Source organism: Podarcis pityusensis, assembly GCF_964106645.2.
Source record: "Podarcis pityusensis genome assembly, chromosome: 2".
NCBI classification, from domain to species: Eukaryota; Metazoa; Chordata; class Lepidosauria; order Squamata; family Lacertidae; genus Podarcis; species Podarcis pityusensis.
Window position 1 is genome coordinate 114,380,484 of NC_138029.1, and position 12,353 is coordinate 114,392,836.

Below are 12,353 nucleotides of genomic sequence, written 5' to 3' on the forward strand. Positions count from 1 at the left end.
GACCTGGAAGCTGTATGCCGGCTCCCTCGGCCAATAAGGCGAGATGAGCGCCGCAACTCCAGAGTTGTCCGTGACTGGACCTAATGGTCAGGGGTCCCTTTACCTTTACCTTTACACTCATTTAAACAACATTACATTGTCAATGACTTCCCTTCTCTTTCCGTGGTTCATTTTGCATACCATAAACCTCTGCATACTTTACATGAACTAAACCATTCAGTATTCCATTGTTACATCCGTCAAAACTTATTTACATTGTTGAATTTACCTTAATTCTGCCATCATTTTCAAGTGTACACAATTTCCCCCCATATATTCAGTAAACATTTTCAAATCTTCTTTCAACATACTTTCTTCTTGTTCTCTTATGCCATACGTTAAATCTGCAAGCTGGGCATATTCCATCAGCTTAAGTTGCCATTCTTCTTTAGTTTTGGCCCTTTTGGCAAAGGGGGCAAAGATCCCATGGGTTGTTCTCTCTATTTCCCCATGTCCAGGTGTAAGCGCCGTTGCTTACATGGCATTGTTTATGCCAAAGAGGGAGACATTGAGGTCCAGCGCCGAGGGCCTTCTGGCGGTTCCCTAGCTGCGAGAAGTGAGGTTACAGGGAACCAGGCAGAGGGCCTTCTTGGTAGTGGCGCCCTCCCTGTGGAATCCCCTCCCAGCAGATGTCAAGGCAATAAACAACTAATTTACTTTTAAAAGACAACTGAAGGCGGCCCTGTTTAGGGAAGTTTCAATGTCTGATGCTGTATTGTTTTTAATATTCGGTGGAAGCCACCCAAAGTGGCTGGGGAAACCCACCCAGATGGGCAGGGTATAAATAATAAATTATTATTATTATTATTATATCAGCAGGCTTCGGGTTTGTTTGAAGAACAAAGGGACTTTAGTACAAACAAGCAAACAAACCTTCATGGGTACAGTGACACGACCCAAAACAGCCCAATGGAGACTAAGAACGCTTTGTAGCCATGGAATACCGGCAGACTGTGGGCATTTTGGGGTGGATGGGAGAAAACTCAGGTGGGAGAGGAGAAACGGAATGGAGTATCTTGAGAAGGGCATGGCTGACATGGCTGGCACAGTGAGCACTCACACTACAGCCCTGTGAGCAGGTTTAAGCTTGTGCCCCCTGAAAAAAGGGGGAAGAGATTATCCCTCTCGTCAACACCTCCTGATCCTCAAATGTCTCTCCTCCTGGTTGAGACCCGAAAACTCCAAGTGGGGAAGCACCAAGACATTCTTCTTTCCCTTCCTGTTCCAAGGAGAGCCAGGGCATGAGGCTGCCCGAATGCCCACAGCTGATCCCTCTCATTGAACAAAGCAAGACATCCTATCCCAGAGCATCTCATGGGGAACGCTGCAGCCTGAGTACTCTACCTTGGGCAGACGCACCAACAGCGCCACCTAGAGGCACTGGGCGATACTGTCTAGCCCACGGGTCCATCAACTTCCAAAACAAGGGCCACTCTCTGAGAGGGCAGAACTCTGCACCCCCGTTCCCCAGATCCCCCCCCCCCCCGGAAATCGGCACCTGTATGAGTTCCCGGGTCTCCTGTAGCTCTCGGACCACGTGATAATACTCCTCTAAGTCGCCAAGCTGTCCCGACAGATCTGATGCTTCCATGTTGGCCAAGATGCAGCTCAGTTGGGCAATCCTGTGTTCGTGGACCTAGGAGGGAAGGGGGTCAGGGAAGGTGGAGCGATGTGAAGAGGGAAAGCCCCAGACTCTCCCCAAGAGAGGGGGGGCGCAAGACTTAAGGGAGCCTGGACAGACAGCCCCCACAGGTTAGTGGAGGAGACGTTCTAGGCAATCAGAATGTTTCTAGCTTCATTCCCTGGCAGCAGGCAAGGGGAAAGTCTCTCCGGAGAGCCTTTGCCAGTCAGAGCAGACAATACTGGGTTAAATGGACTAATTGCCTGATCCACTTCTAAAATTCTCACGTGTACACCATGCTGATCTTCAATCAGCTGCCTTCTGATTTCTTCCCCACGTTCCTTTGGCTTCTTACATACAGCGGACGCTTGGGTTGCGAACGTGATCTGTGCGGGATGCACGCTCGCAACCCGCAGCGTTCGCAACCCACATCTGCGCACACGCGGGTTGCGATTCGGTGCTTCTGCGCATGCGCAAAGCGCGATTTAGCGCTTCTGCACATGTGCGACCGACGAAACCCGGAAGTAACCCTTTCCGGTACATCTGGGTTTTGGCGGTCCGTAACCCGAAAAAACGCAACCTGAAGCGGCTGTAACCCGAGGCATGACTGTATTTGCACGCAAACCTCCATCAAACACGGAAGGGGAGCCTGCAGCCCTGCCAACGTTATTGGACTCCCAAGCCTCCCATCAGGCTCAGCCAGGATAGCCGACCAGGAATTATGGGAGTTATTATCCAGCAACATCCAGAGGGCCACAAGTTCCTAGCCCTGATCTACAATTCCCCTCTTATTCCTCTGCTCCTCCCATACAGCCTTGGACCTGTAGGGTGTGTGTGTGTGTTTGTGTGTGTGTGTGTGTGTGTGTGTTGTGATAGGAATTTTGAGGTCTTAGATATATGGTAGTGTTCATAAGTGTACCAACCAAGCACGTACATAGATCAGCACAGGAAGACCGACCTGAAACCATTTTGATTCCCAAACTGACCAAATGTTTTCCCTGCAAGGAGGGAGAGGGGTCAGGGAGCCTTTCCATTGTCTCAGGAATTGAGTAATCAGCATTTTAATGGGTGACAGACTATCAGGAAAGACAAACAGGAAAAACAACATTCAAATTTCTGTTTTAGACCGCCTTTTCTGTGATGTAGGTATGATGTATCTGGGGGGTGGTCTTAGGTTACACCCCTTCTGTGATGTATGTATGATATTTCTGGGGGTGGTCTTGATCTACAGGGTGGCAATTTCAAAAGTCTTTATAAGGCCTTGCGCGCCATTGTTCTGGGTTCCTCCTCCCTCCTGCGTGTGGTGAGTGAGGACCCTGTTGCAACAGATCAATAAAGATCAGGCTTACTAGCTGCTTTGCTTCTCAATATTCTCTGGTTGGCCTCTGTTATTTTCTCCTACCAATAGGGAACCCACTTAAGGACTCTATATGGGCTCTTGGGTACCCCATAAGGGAAAAGGGCAATTTTTGTTTACAACAGTGTTTAAGATCCTTACATGACAGGAGTTCCGGCTGCTGCCCAACTCATGCCCTGGACTTTCCAAGTGTCCTCAAGTCAGATCTGGTTACGACACCTGTCCTTTCTTCTGTTCCCCAGGGAGCCGCGTACTGATTGGGCACATAGGAATGGTGGAAGACCCCAGCTGGGGAACTATCAAGGGAAGAAGTATATCTGAAGGAGCATCTCCACCCCCATCGTTCTGCCTGGACACTGAGGTCCAGCACCGAGGGCCTTCTGGCGGTTCCCTCACTGCGAGAAGCCAAGTTACAGGGAACGAGGCAGAGGGCCTTCTTGGTGGTCAAAGAGAACAACAACTACCAGACTTTTAGAAGACATCTGAAGGCAGCCCTGTTCAGGGAAGCTTTTAATGTTTGATGTATTAGAGTATTTTAATATTTTTGGGGGGAAGCTGCCCAGAGTGGCTGAGGAAGCCCCGCCAGATTGGCGGGGTATAAATAATAAATTATTATTATTATTAGGTGGCACAGCGCTCAGGGAGTGGTGGTGGTGGGACGACCATGTGTGGTCAGGTAGAGAAGAGGGCGCAGACTGGGAAGAGGCGGGTCGGAAGCTAAAGGGGTAACAAGGCTTAGTGAGCTGAGAAGAGTCAGCGGCAGAGAGAAGTCCAGAATCAGAGGCAGAAGTGGAGGCTGGAGAGGTGGTGGGTTGCACAAGAGGCAGAGATGAGTCTGGCTGGGGAAGAGGCACAGGTGTCTCCCCACCCTGCTTCGTCTCCCAGAACAAGTAGAGGCATGAAAAGGGCGGAGAGATTGGTGATGCACAGGCAAAGTCTCAGATTGCTGGGAAATAAACTGGGGTGGGGACTTAGGCAGCTGTGGGGTCCTTCAGTCCCAGCACCTGCTTGATGAGAGCAAGACCTACTAGAGATGAGTTACTGCGCTCATTAGGCCTGACACTCCTGTGCGGAACGTATTTTTGCTAATAAAGACTTAACTCCAACTTGCACGGCGCGTGCTGCTGGCTCGCTTCTGACACCCACTCTCTCCAGAGACCTACCTTGCTGTCCTTCCGGGTGTGGAACTCGGAGAAGCTCCTCTTCATCATGTCCTCCACGCGAAGGGCTTCTACTCTCAGCAGGTTGAGGATCATGGTGTAGGTGAGGCGGAACTGGGACTGCAGCTGGGTGGGTTTGCCCTGGAGGGACAGAGGAGGAGAGTTGGGAGAGGAAAGCAGAAAAGCTGTTTTTCCCAAATGCCCCTGCTCTCACAGGTTTCGTATCAGAGGGCCTCGTCCTTGCTGCTGTGAGAACAGGATGCTGGATTTGGGAGGGCGTTTGCCTGAACCAGCTACAGGGCTCTTCTTCATGACCTTAAGGCCCTTCTAGGAAGCCTATATACCAACAAGCAGTAATAATAATAAAATTAACAATAATAATATATTATTTCTACCCCGCCCATCTGGCTGTGTCTCCATTGCGGTTTTGCAGGTGTACAGAAAATTGCACCGGAAGCAGTAAATTCAGCTTCTGGAGAATCCCCGTATCTGTTTAAAAGCAGCAGCCAAGTTTCTAGCTCTTATGGCTGAATGGAAGCGATGCCTGCTACTATCTCCAAAGCTAGAGAGAGATGGCTGGCTGATGCTTCTAGGGCACAAGAGCAGGACATTGATGCCAATTTCTTTCTCGTGTTGTGCATAGGAAAAGGTAAAGGGACCCCTGACCATTAGGTCCAGTCATGGCCGACTCTGGGGTTGTGGTGCTCATCTCGCTTTACTGGCCGAGGGAGCCGGCGTACGGCTTCCGGGTGATGTGGCCAGCATGACTAAGCCACTTCTGGCGAACCAGAGCAGTGCACGGAAACGCTGTTTACCTTCCCGCCAGAGCAGTACCTATTTATCTATTTGCACTTTGATGTGCTTTCGAACTGCTAGGTTGGCAGGAGCAGGGACCGAGCAACGGGAGCTCACCCCGTCGCGGGGATTCGAACCACCGACCTTCTGATCGGCAAGTCCTAGGCTCTGTGGTTTAACCCACAGCGCCACCCGCGTCCCTTGTGTTGTGCATAAACTTTGGCTAAATGAGGATGATTGCGAGAAGACTCAAATCGGTCTTGGTATGTTTGTGGATTATGCCAAATTGTAAAAATCGGCAGAATTTATGCAGAGTGAAAACAATACAGATTTACTCACCTTGCAGAAAATTCACACAAGCATAGAAATGGCTTTTAAAAATGGATTGTGCTAAATAAACTACAGTGGTACCTCAGGTTAAGTACTTAATTCGTTCCGGAGGTCCGTTCTTAACCTGAAACTGTTCTTAACCTGAAGCACCACTTTAGCTAATGGGGCCTCCTGCTGCTGCCGCGCCACTGGAGCCCGATTTCTGTTCTTATCCTGAAGCAAAGTTCTTCACCTGGAGCACTATTACTAGGTTAGCGGAGTCTGTAACCTGAAGCGTATGTAACCTGAAGCATATGTAACCTGAGGTACCACTGTATTTACTTATTGCATTTATATCTCACCCTTTCCTTCAAGGAGGTCAAGGAGAAGCACATAGTCCTCCTCTTCCCCATTTTATCTTCACAACAACCCTGTAAGGCAGGTATGACTGAGAGTGAGTGAGGACTTCCGGGGTGGCGCCATCGGTAATGGCGGATTCCCTCTAACTCGGAGGGGACTGGCTCTGCGGGAATCGGGTCTGTACCGCTACGGCGAAGCGGGGACCCTTCAAAAATCACAGGCGGGTGAAGCCTGTGACCGTGGGGCTCGGCGGGCACCTTTTGCGCCCCCCCAACTTGCAAAGGAGCCCGACTACGGGTTCCGGAGTGAAGCAGGGAAGCGGCGCGGTGCTGTGAGTCAACTGCTTCTTCCGTGGAGCGAAGCCGCACAGCCGTTACCGGAGAGCGCTACCTTTTTCCTGTGACAATTTGGCTACAAAACAACGATCCGTGAGTAGGCTAATTTGGGAAATAAAGGAGGGAAAAAAAGAAGTAATTGGATACCGAAGCGGAGAGGCATAAACAGGAAGTCTGCCTTCCGTTCTTTGTAAATAGAGGAAAGCAATGAACTTGTAAGCTAAAACCTTGAAAGACGCTTGAAAAAGACTATAATTCTATCATCTAAAACAAGCAATTTCCCCCCTTGACTGCAGGAGAGGAGGGGGGAAAGGTTTGAACTGTATTTTCCTGTAAAAAGAGAGAAAAGGAAGCTAAGAATCCACCGCTTAAACCTGGGAACGGACTGCCAATGAAAAATAGAATGCCATACTGTCATGCGCTGTTGGTGAAAGTACTTTTTGACAGCTAACTCTGCAAGTCTGATACAAGTGAGATACAATATTTCTGGCTGGCTTCCCCTGGTTTCAAAGTAACTGGAAAATAACTGAATTTAAAACTGTCGTCTATTTTGTGAGCTGGGGGATTAAAAGAAAAAGGACATTTATTTTAAAGTAACAACTGTTGCCTGTTACTGTGTCCCCCTAGAGGAAGTTTGAGATTGTTACAATAACAACTGGGCCAGGGGAATTTTCCACTTCATAACAAACTCTGATCGTGGGACTGACTTGAGTATTATCTAGACTGTTATGGCAAATGGAAACGAGAAAATAGATTTGCCTCAGGAAAAAGCAACGAGGTCTGGTAGAGTGTTTCGCACAGACATTGGGCTGCAGCGAAGAGCATCAACATCTGGCCCTTCTGGTTTACCAACAGGAGCTGCATTGGCACAATCAAAACCCAAAGGAATGGCTTCTGAAGATGTTTTAGCTCAGGCACTTGGCAAAATTAATGAATCTTTGGAAAAATTAAGTAAACAAGTAGCTGAAACATCAAATAAAATTGATCAAAATACCACAAGCATTAACAATTTGGGACAGAAGGTAAATACTAACACAGAAACTATTGAGAAATTGCTACAGGAATCTACTTCGACTCGAAAGACAGCTGAAGAAGCAAAGGAAATAGCAGTTGCTGTAGAAGAGAAGTTACCACAGATACACAAGCGGAAAGCATTATTTAATGTTTGGATAAGATATAAGGACCTACTGGAAAATAAAACCCCAAGGTGGCTGTCACCGATGGAAGCGAAGGCTCAGAAAAAGCTCAATATGGAGGCCAAATGGCTGAAATATTGGGAAATTTTGGAACAAGAGGGAGATAGACTGAAATTGCAGAGTTTTGAGAAATTAAAAAACAAAGTGCGAGACTGGCTTCATTATTATCAGATAATGGAGGCATACAATTTGGACAAGAAAATTGGCTTCCAGGTGGAAAAATCAAAATTAGAAACAGAACCCAAAACTAAGATTTTGTCAAAGATGTATAACTTGCTGTTGAAATGGAATACACAGGATGAAACGGTGAAATCTGCTATGATTAAATGGGCACAAGATGTTGGACATAAAATAATGATGGCTGACTGGGAACAGTTATGGACCACAGGTATGAAGCTTACGGCATGCAATGCCTTAAGAGAGAATATTATGAAAATGATATACAGGTGGTACAGGACACCAGTCAAGCTTGCAAAAATCTATCATTTGCCCGATAATAAATGTTGGAAATGTAAGGAAACTGAAGGTACATTCTTTCACCTTTGGTGGACGTGCCCAAGGATTAAGGCTTTCTGGGAGATGATTTATAATGAACTGAAAAGGGTACAGTGGTGCCTCGCAAGACGAAATTAATCCGTTCCGCGAGTGTCTTCGTCTAGCGGTTTTTTCGTCTTGCGAAGCAACCCTATTAGCAGCTTAACGGATTAGCGCTATTAGCGGTTTAGCGGCTATTAAAGGCTTAAAGGCTTAGCGGATTAGCTGCTAAAAGGCTATTAAAGGCTTAGCAGCTTAGATAAAGGGGGGGAAAAGTGAAAAAAAAATCTCAAGACTCGCAAGACATTTTCGTCTTGCGAAGCAAGCCCATAGGGGAATTCGTCCTGCGAAGCAACTCCAAAACGGAAAACCCTTTCGTCTAGCGGTTTTTCCGTCTTGCAAGGCATTCGTCTTGCGGGGCACCACTGTATTTAAATATACCTTTCTGAAGAAACCAGAGGCCTTTCTCCTGGGCATGGTCGGCCAAATGGTGCTAAAGAAGGACAGAACTTTCTTTATGTATGCCACAACAGCAGCAAGAATACTTATTGCAAAGTATTGGAAGACGCAAGATCTACCCACTCTGGAAGAATGGCAGATGAAGGTGATGGACTACATGGAACTGGCGGAAATGACTGGCAGAATCCAAGACCAGGGAGAAGAGTCGGTGGAAGAAGATTGGAAGAAATTTAAAGACTATTTACAGAAATATTGTAAAATTAATGAATGTTAGAATGATGTCAGAATGAAGTTAAGTGGGTTAAGCAGCAATGTTTTAAAGGTGTATGAAAAATGGATTATTAACAGATGAGAACTCAAAGTTATATTAAGTTAAAGGATTAAGATATAAACAAAGAGGGAAAGAAATTGCTGAATCAACTAACTAAATTGGATTACAAAAAAGGGAGGTGTGAGGAGGTCAGGGAAGCAAGGATATGAATATATGACATGGAAAGATTGATGTGTTTTCTTTTTAAATGTTTTTTATCTTTTTTCTGTATTTTGTATTTTTCTTTTTTTTCTTTTTTTTGGTCTTTTTTTCTATTATTTTTATTTATGTATTTTTTTTTCCTTTGAAAACTTAATAAATATCATATATATAAAAAAAAGAGAGTGAGTGACCGGCCCAAAATCCCCCAGTGAGCTTCATGGTCAAGCTGTGATTGGAAGCTGTTTTTCCAGGTCCTAGTCTAACCACGTTGATCAGCTAAAGTAGCTAAGAGCAACTTCCAAGGTCAGAAGCCTCGAAATACCAGTTGCCAAGACCAAAGAGATTCTGGTTCTCCTGTCCTCCTTGCAAGCTCTGGATTACATTTAGGCTCGACCCAGAAGGAAAGGTCTTATGATACGTTATTTCAGCCCTCACACTTTTAAGGACACCCCATTGCAGAGTAATCAGGTGCAACAGGGATGGGAAACAGTTTGTGTGCGTTTGTACGCCTAACTCACCAACATCATCCGGTGAAGATCAGCCATCTCAGGCGCTTGGCTTTTGCACAAGATGATCACCATCCCCGTGGTGTCGAGACCTCGGCGTCCAGCTCGGCCTGCCATCTGGATGTACTCAGCTGTGCGAGAAAGAAACATGCACTTAGATGTTAGAATTCCTGCTCCGTGATTGCAGTCATGGAGTGGGAAGTGACGGAAACAGGATGTTTGTATTACTGTGTTCCGTGAAGTGGGACTATTGTCCTTTGTTCTTTCTCTTTCCTGTCTGAAGCTAGAGAGAGAGGGAGCCATGTTGCAGTGCTCTATGTGTGTTTATATGTACCGTATTTTTCGCTCCATAGGGCGCACTGGACCATAGAGCGCACCTAGTTTTTAGGGGGGGAAATAAAGGGGAAAAAAATATTGCCAACAGCTGTCTTGGCTTCCTCTTTACCCACGTGCAACCTCTCCAGCCGGGAGAAGCTGCACACGCTCCCAGGGCTTGCGGGGCTGGAATGGGGGATGCCCGAGCAACCTCGAAGCCCGAGCCTCCCCCGACCCCAGCCCCCAGAACAGGCTGCTTTCCGCAAGCCTTCGGAGCCCGGTGGGAACTCCCTCTGTGCTCAGAAGGCTTGCGGACAACAGGCTGCTTTCCGCAAGCCTTCGGAGCCCGGTGGGAACTCCCGCCGCACTCAGAAGGCTTGCGGAGAAAGTGCGTCCTATAGAGCGAAAATTACGGTAAATAAAGTAGATTAGCCAAAATGCTGAGTTGCTGAGGTCTGTCACACGAATTGCGCAGACTCTGCAAATCCCTAGGTGTGCCGGTGTCGGTTGGCATTGGTCGCTGTGATGTTCGGGCAGAAGGAAGCTTCTGAAGCTCCCAAACGAACGACCAGGAGGGAGATAACATGCCAGTCGGGCATGTGTCTCTGCCAGGGACCTACTCGAGAGTAGGATGAGCTCCTGTCATTAGATAGTTGGCACTGCGGTCAAAAGGGGCTCTTCAGTAAGTAATGGTTGCCAACTAGGAATCTATCCAGGCGGACAACAGTTCCTGCCTCAGCACCTGGGGTGAATGGCAGCTTGCTACCAGGTGAATCAATGAGCCGTATCTTGTCCGTATCTTGCTGCTGATACTAGACTTGCCGCTTGTAAGGTGAGACCTGGAGCTGGGAGCTTTGTAATTTATTGCAGGACGGGAGGAACAACATTGCACGCACATCCCCAGTCTTAACATTTGGCCAGAAAGGAAGATGAGCAGCCACCACAGATCTGGCCTCACTCCTCTTTCTCCTGCAGCAATACAGCCAAGCTATCGCTGCTTTGGTGCCCACCATGAAAGCTATCAAGAAGAGCTTGTTCATCCCAGATTGGAACGGAGTCAGATGAAGCTGCGCTGAGAAAAAGACAGTTGGAAAAATATATACAGTGGTACCTTGGGTTAAGAACTTAATTCGTTCCAGAGGTCTGTTCTTAAGCTGAAACTGTTCTTAACCTGAAGCACCACTTTAGCTAATGGGGCCTCCTGCTGCCGCCGCACCATTTCTGTTCTCATCCTGAGGTAAAGTTCTCAACCCAGGGTACTATTTCTGGGTTAGCGGAGTCTGTAACCCGAAGCGTACGTAACCTGAAGCGTATGTAACCCGAGGTACCACTGTACTAACAAAGCAGTATCCGACGGATGAAAGTATATGATGTTTGACACGATTGCGAATCGTGGACTCAGGGAACGGAATTATAAAGCGTCAAAATTGAGATGTGGAAAATATGGAAACAACGAGGAGAGGCAGGACTGAGATGTGGAGATATGCTTCAGAGATCCAGACCGTGGGGAGCTCGAAAAATTAAAAATTATAATTTGGTCTTTTTTTATTTTAGTTTTTTATTTTAATTGGAGTGTTATGATTGGATTGATATTAATTGGATGTTTTTTATTGGAAAATCAATAAAAATGATTTAAAAAAAGAAAGAAGAAGAGCTTGTTCAACAGTGGAACAGACTCCCTTGGAAACTCTCCTTCACTGGAGGTTTTTAAGCAGAGGGGCCAGCTGTCCTGGATGCTTCAGTTGAGATTCCTGCATTGTAGAGGGTTGGACCAGATGACCCTCAGGGTCCCTTCCAACTCTACAATTCTTTAAGAAGCTAGAGAATAAAACGTGGGTAGAAAAACCCACGGAGGAACAGGGGGCAGGGAAATGATTAAATATGGAAGGAAAGCAAGCATTAAGGCCAGGGAGGTACTTTGCCACTGCGGTCTGCAAAACAGGTGCACGTGAAAGTTGCCTGCCCTCCCTCCGCTTTCCCTGTTACCTGGCACCAGATCCCGGAAGTTTGTGCCGTCGTGTTTGCGGATCGAATCAAAGACCACTGTCCTTGCCGGCATGTTCACTCCCATGGCGAAAGTCTCAGTGGCAAAGAGGATCTGAATCAAGAACAATGGAGAAAGGAACACAAGTGAACAACACAAGCAACGCTGACACCAAACTCTACATACATTAAACATAATAGAAACACCGCCACCCGACCCCACTCCTATCCATCTTCCCTCTCTCCACCCCCCTTTCTTTTTTCTTTTTCTTTTTTCCTTCTCCCCCTAATGCCTCAACAAATGAAACGGATTTGTAAAAATGTTACATGAAAAAAAATAAATACGAGGCACTACACTTCTGTAAAACAAGAAAATCCTTAATAAAATATTAAAAAAAAAAAAAAAACAATGGAGAAAAATGTTGTCAAGTTGCTCCATATGTTTGTCCCCTGCCCACTGTCGGCTTCGCCTTTGAGCCAGTGCCAACGACTGGGCTCAACCTCTTCAGCCCCGACTGGGCCAGGTGAGCTGGGAAAGCACTTCCAGAGACCTTCCACTGCAGAGAAGCAGGTCTAAGTGCAACGGACTCACAACTTTGAGCTGTGAGCACCAAAGTCAGCAGAGCACAGCAGAGTATGAATCACACGAACAACGGCTCTGAAGCATAAATTCTTTATTCTTTTACAGCTACTGCAAACTGAAAAATAAACTGGAAACTAAACACTGGACTGCATGAGTGTTACAGCTGCTGAAGCAGCCATCTTATCTCTACACAGAGAACACTCAGACTCCCACAGAGTCAGGCTGGAGGAGAAGGGATGAGCAGATTCCGCCCCCTCCTTTCTGAAAACATTGTCAGGAGATTCTTGCAACGGGAGGGGTGAAATATCCACCCCCACCCCCAACCGTTC

The 12,353-nt window shown here is 47.0% G+C and overlaps 1 protein-coding gene and 2 long non-coding RNA genes across 3 annotated transcripts in view; 2 read left to right on the top strand and 1 right to left on the bottom strand.

Moving 5' to 3' along the window:
- The window catches only part of LOC308470294, a 13,362-nt gene extending 10,334 nt beyond the window's left edge, over positions 1-3,028 (top strand). The window contains exon 2 of the long non-coding RNA XR_013982347.1: positions 2,807-3,028. This is a non-coding gene — a long non-coding RNA (uncharacterized lncRNA). The remainder of the gene's footprint in view (positions 1-2,806) is intronic.
- LOC308470192 overlaps positions 1-12,353 on the top strand; it is a 212,288-nt gene that overhangs the window by 50,903 nt on the left and 149,032 nt on the right. The window lies entirely within an intron of this gene.
- Positions 1-12,353, bottom strand: part of SKIC2 (SKI2 subunit of superkiller complex) — a 47,008-nt gene that overhangs the window by 13,850 nt on the left and 20,805 nt on the right. The window contains exons 18-21 of the mRNA XM_080991577.1: positions 11,445-11,556; positions 9,156-9,274; positions 4,181-4,318; positions 1,538-1,675 (exon numbers count right to left, since the gene is read on the bottom strand). Coding sequence (XP_080847703.1) covers positions 1,538-1,675; positions 4,181-4,318; positions 9,156-9,274; positions 11,445-11,556 — 507 coding nt within the window. The remainder of the gene's footprint in view (positions 1-1,537; positions 1,676-4,180; positions 4,319-9,155; positions 9,275-11,444; positions 11,557-12,353) is intronic.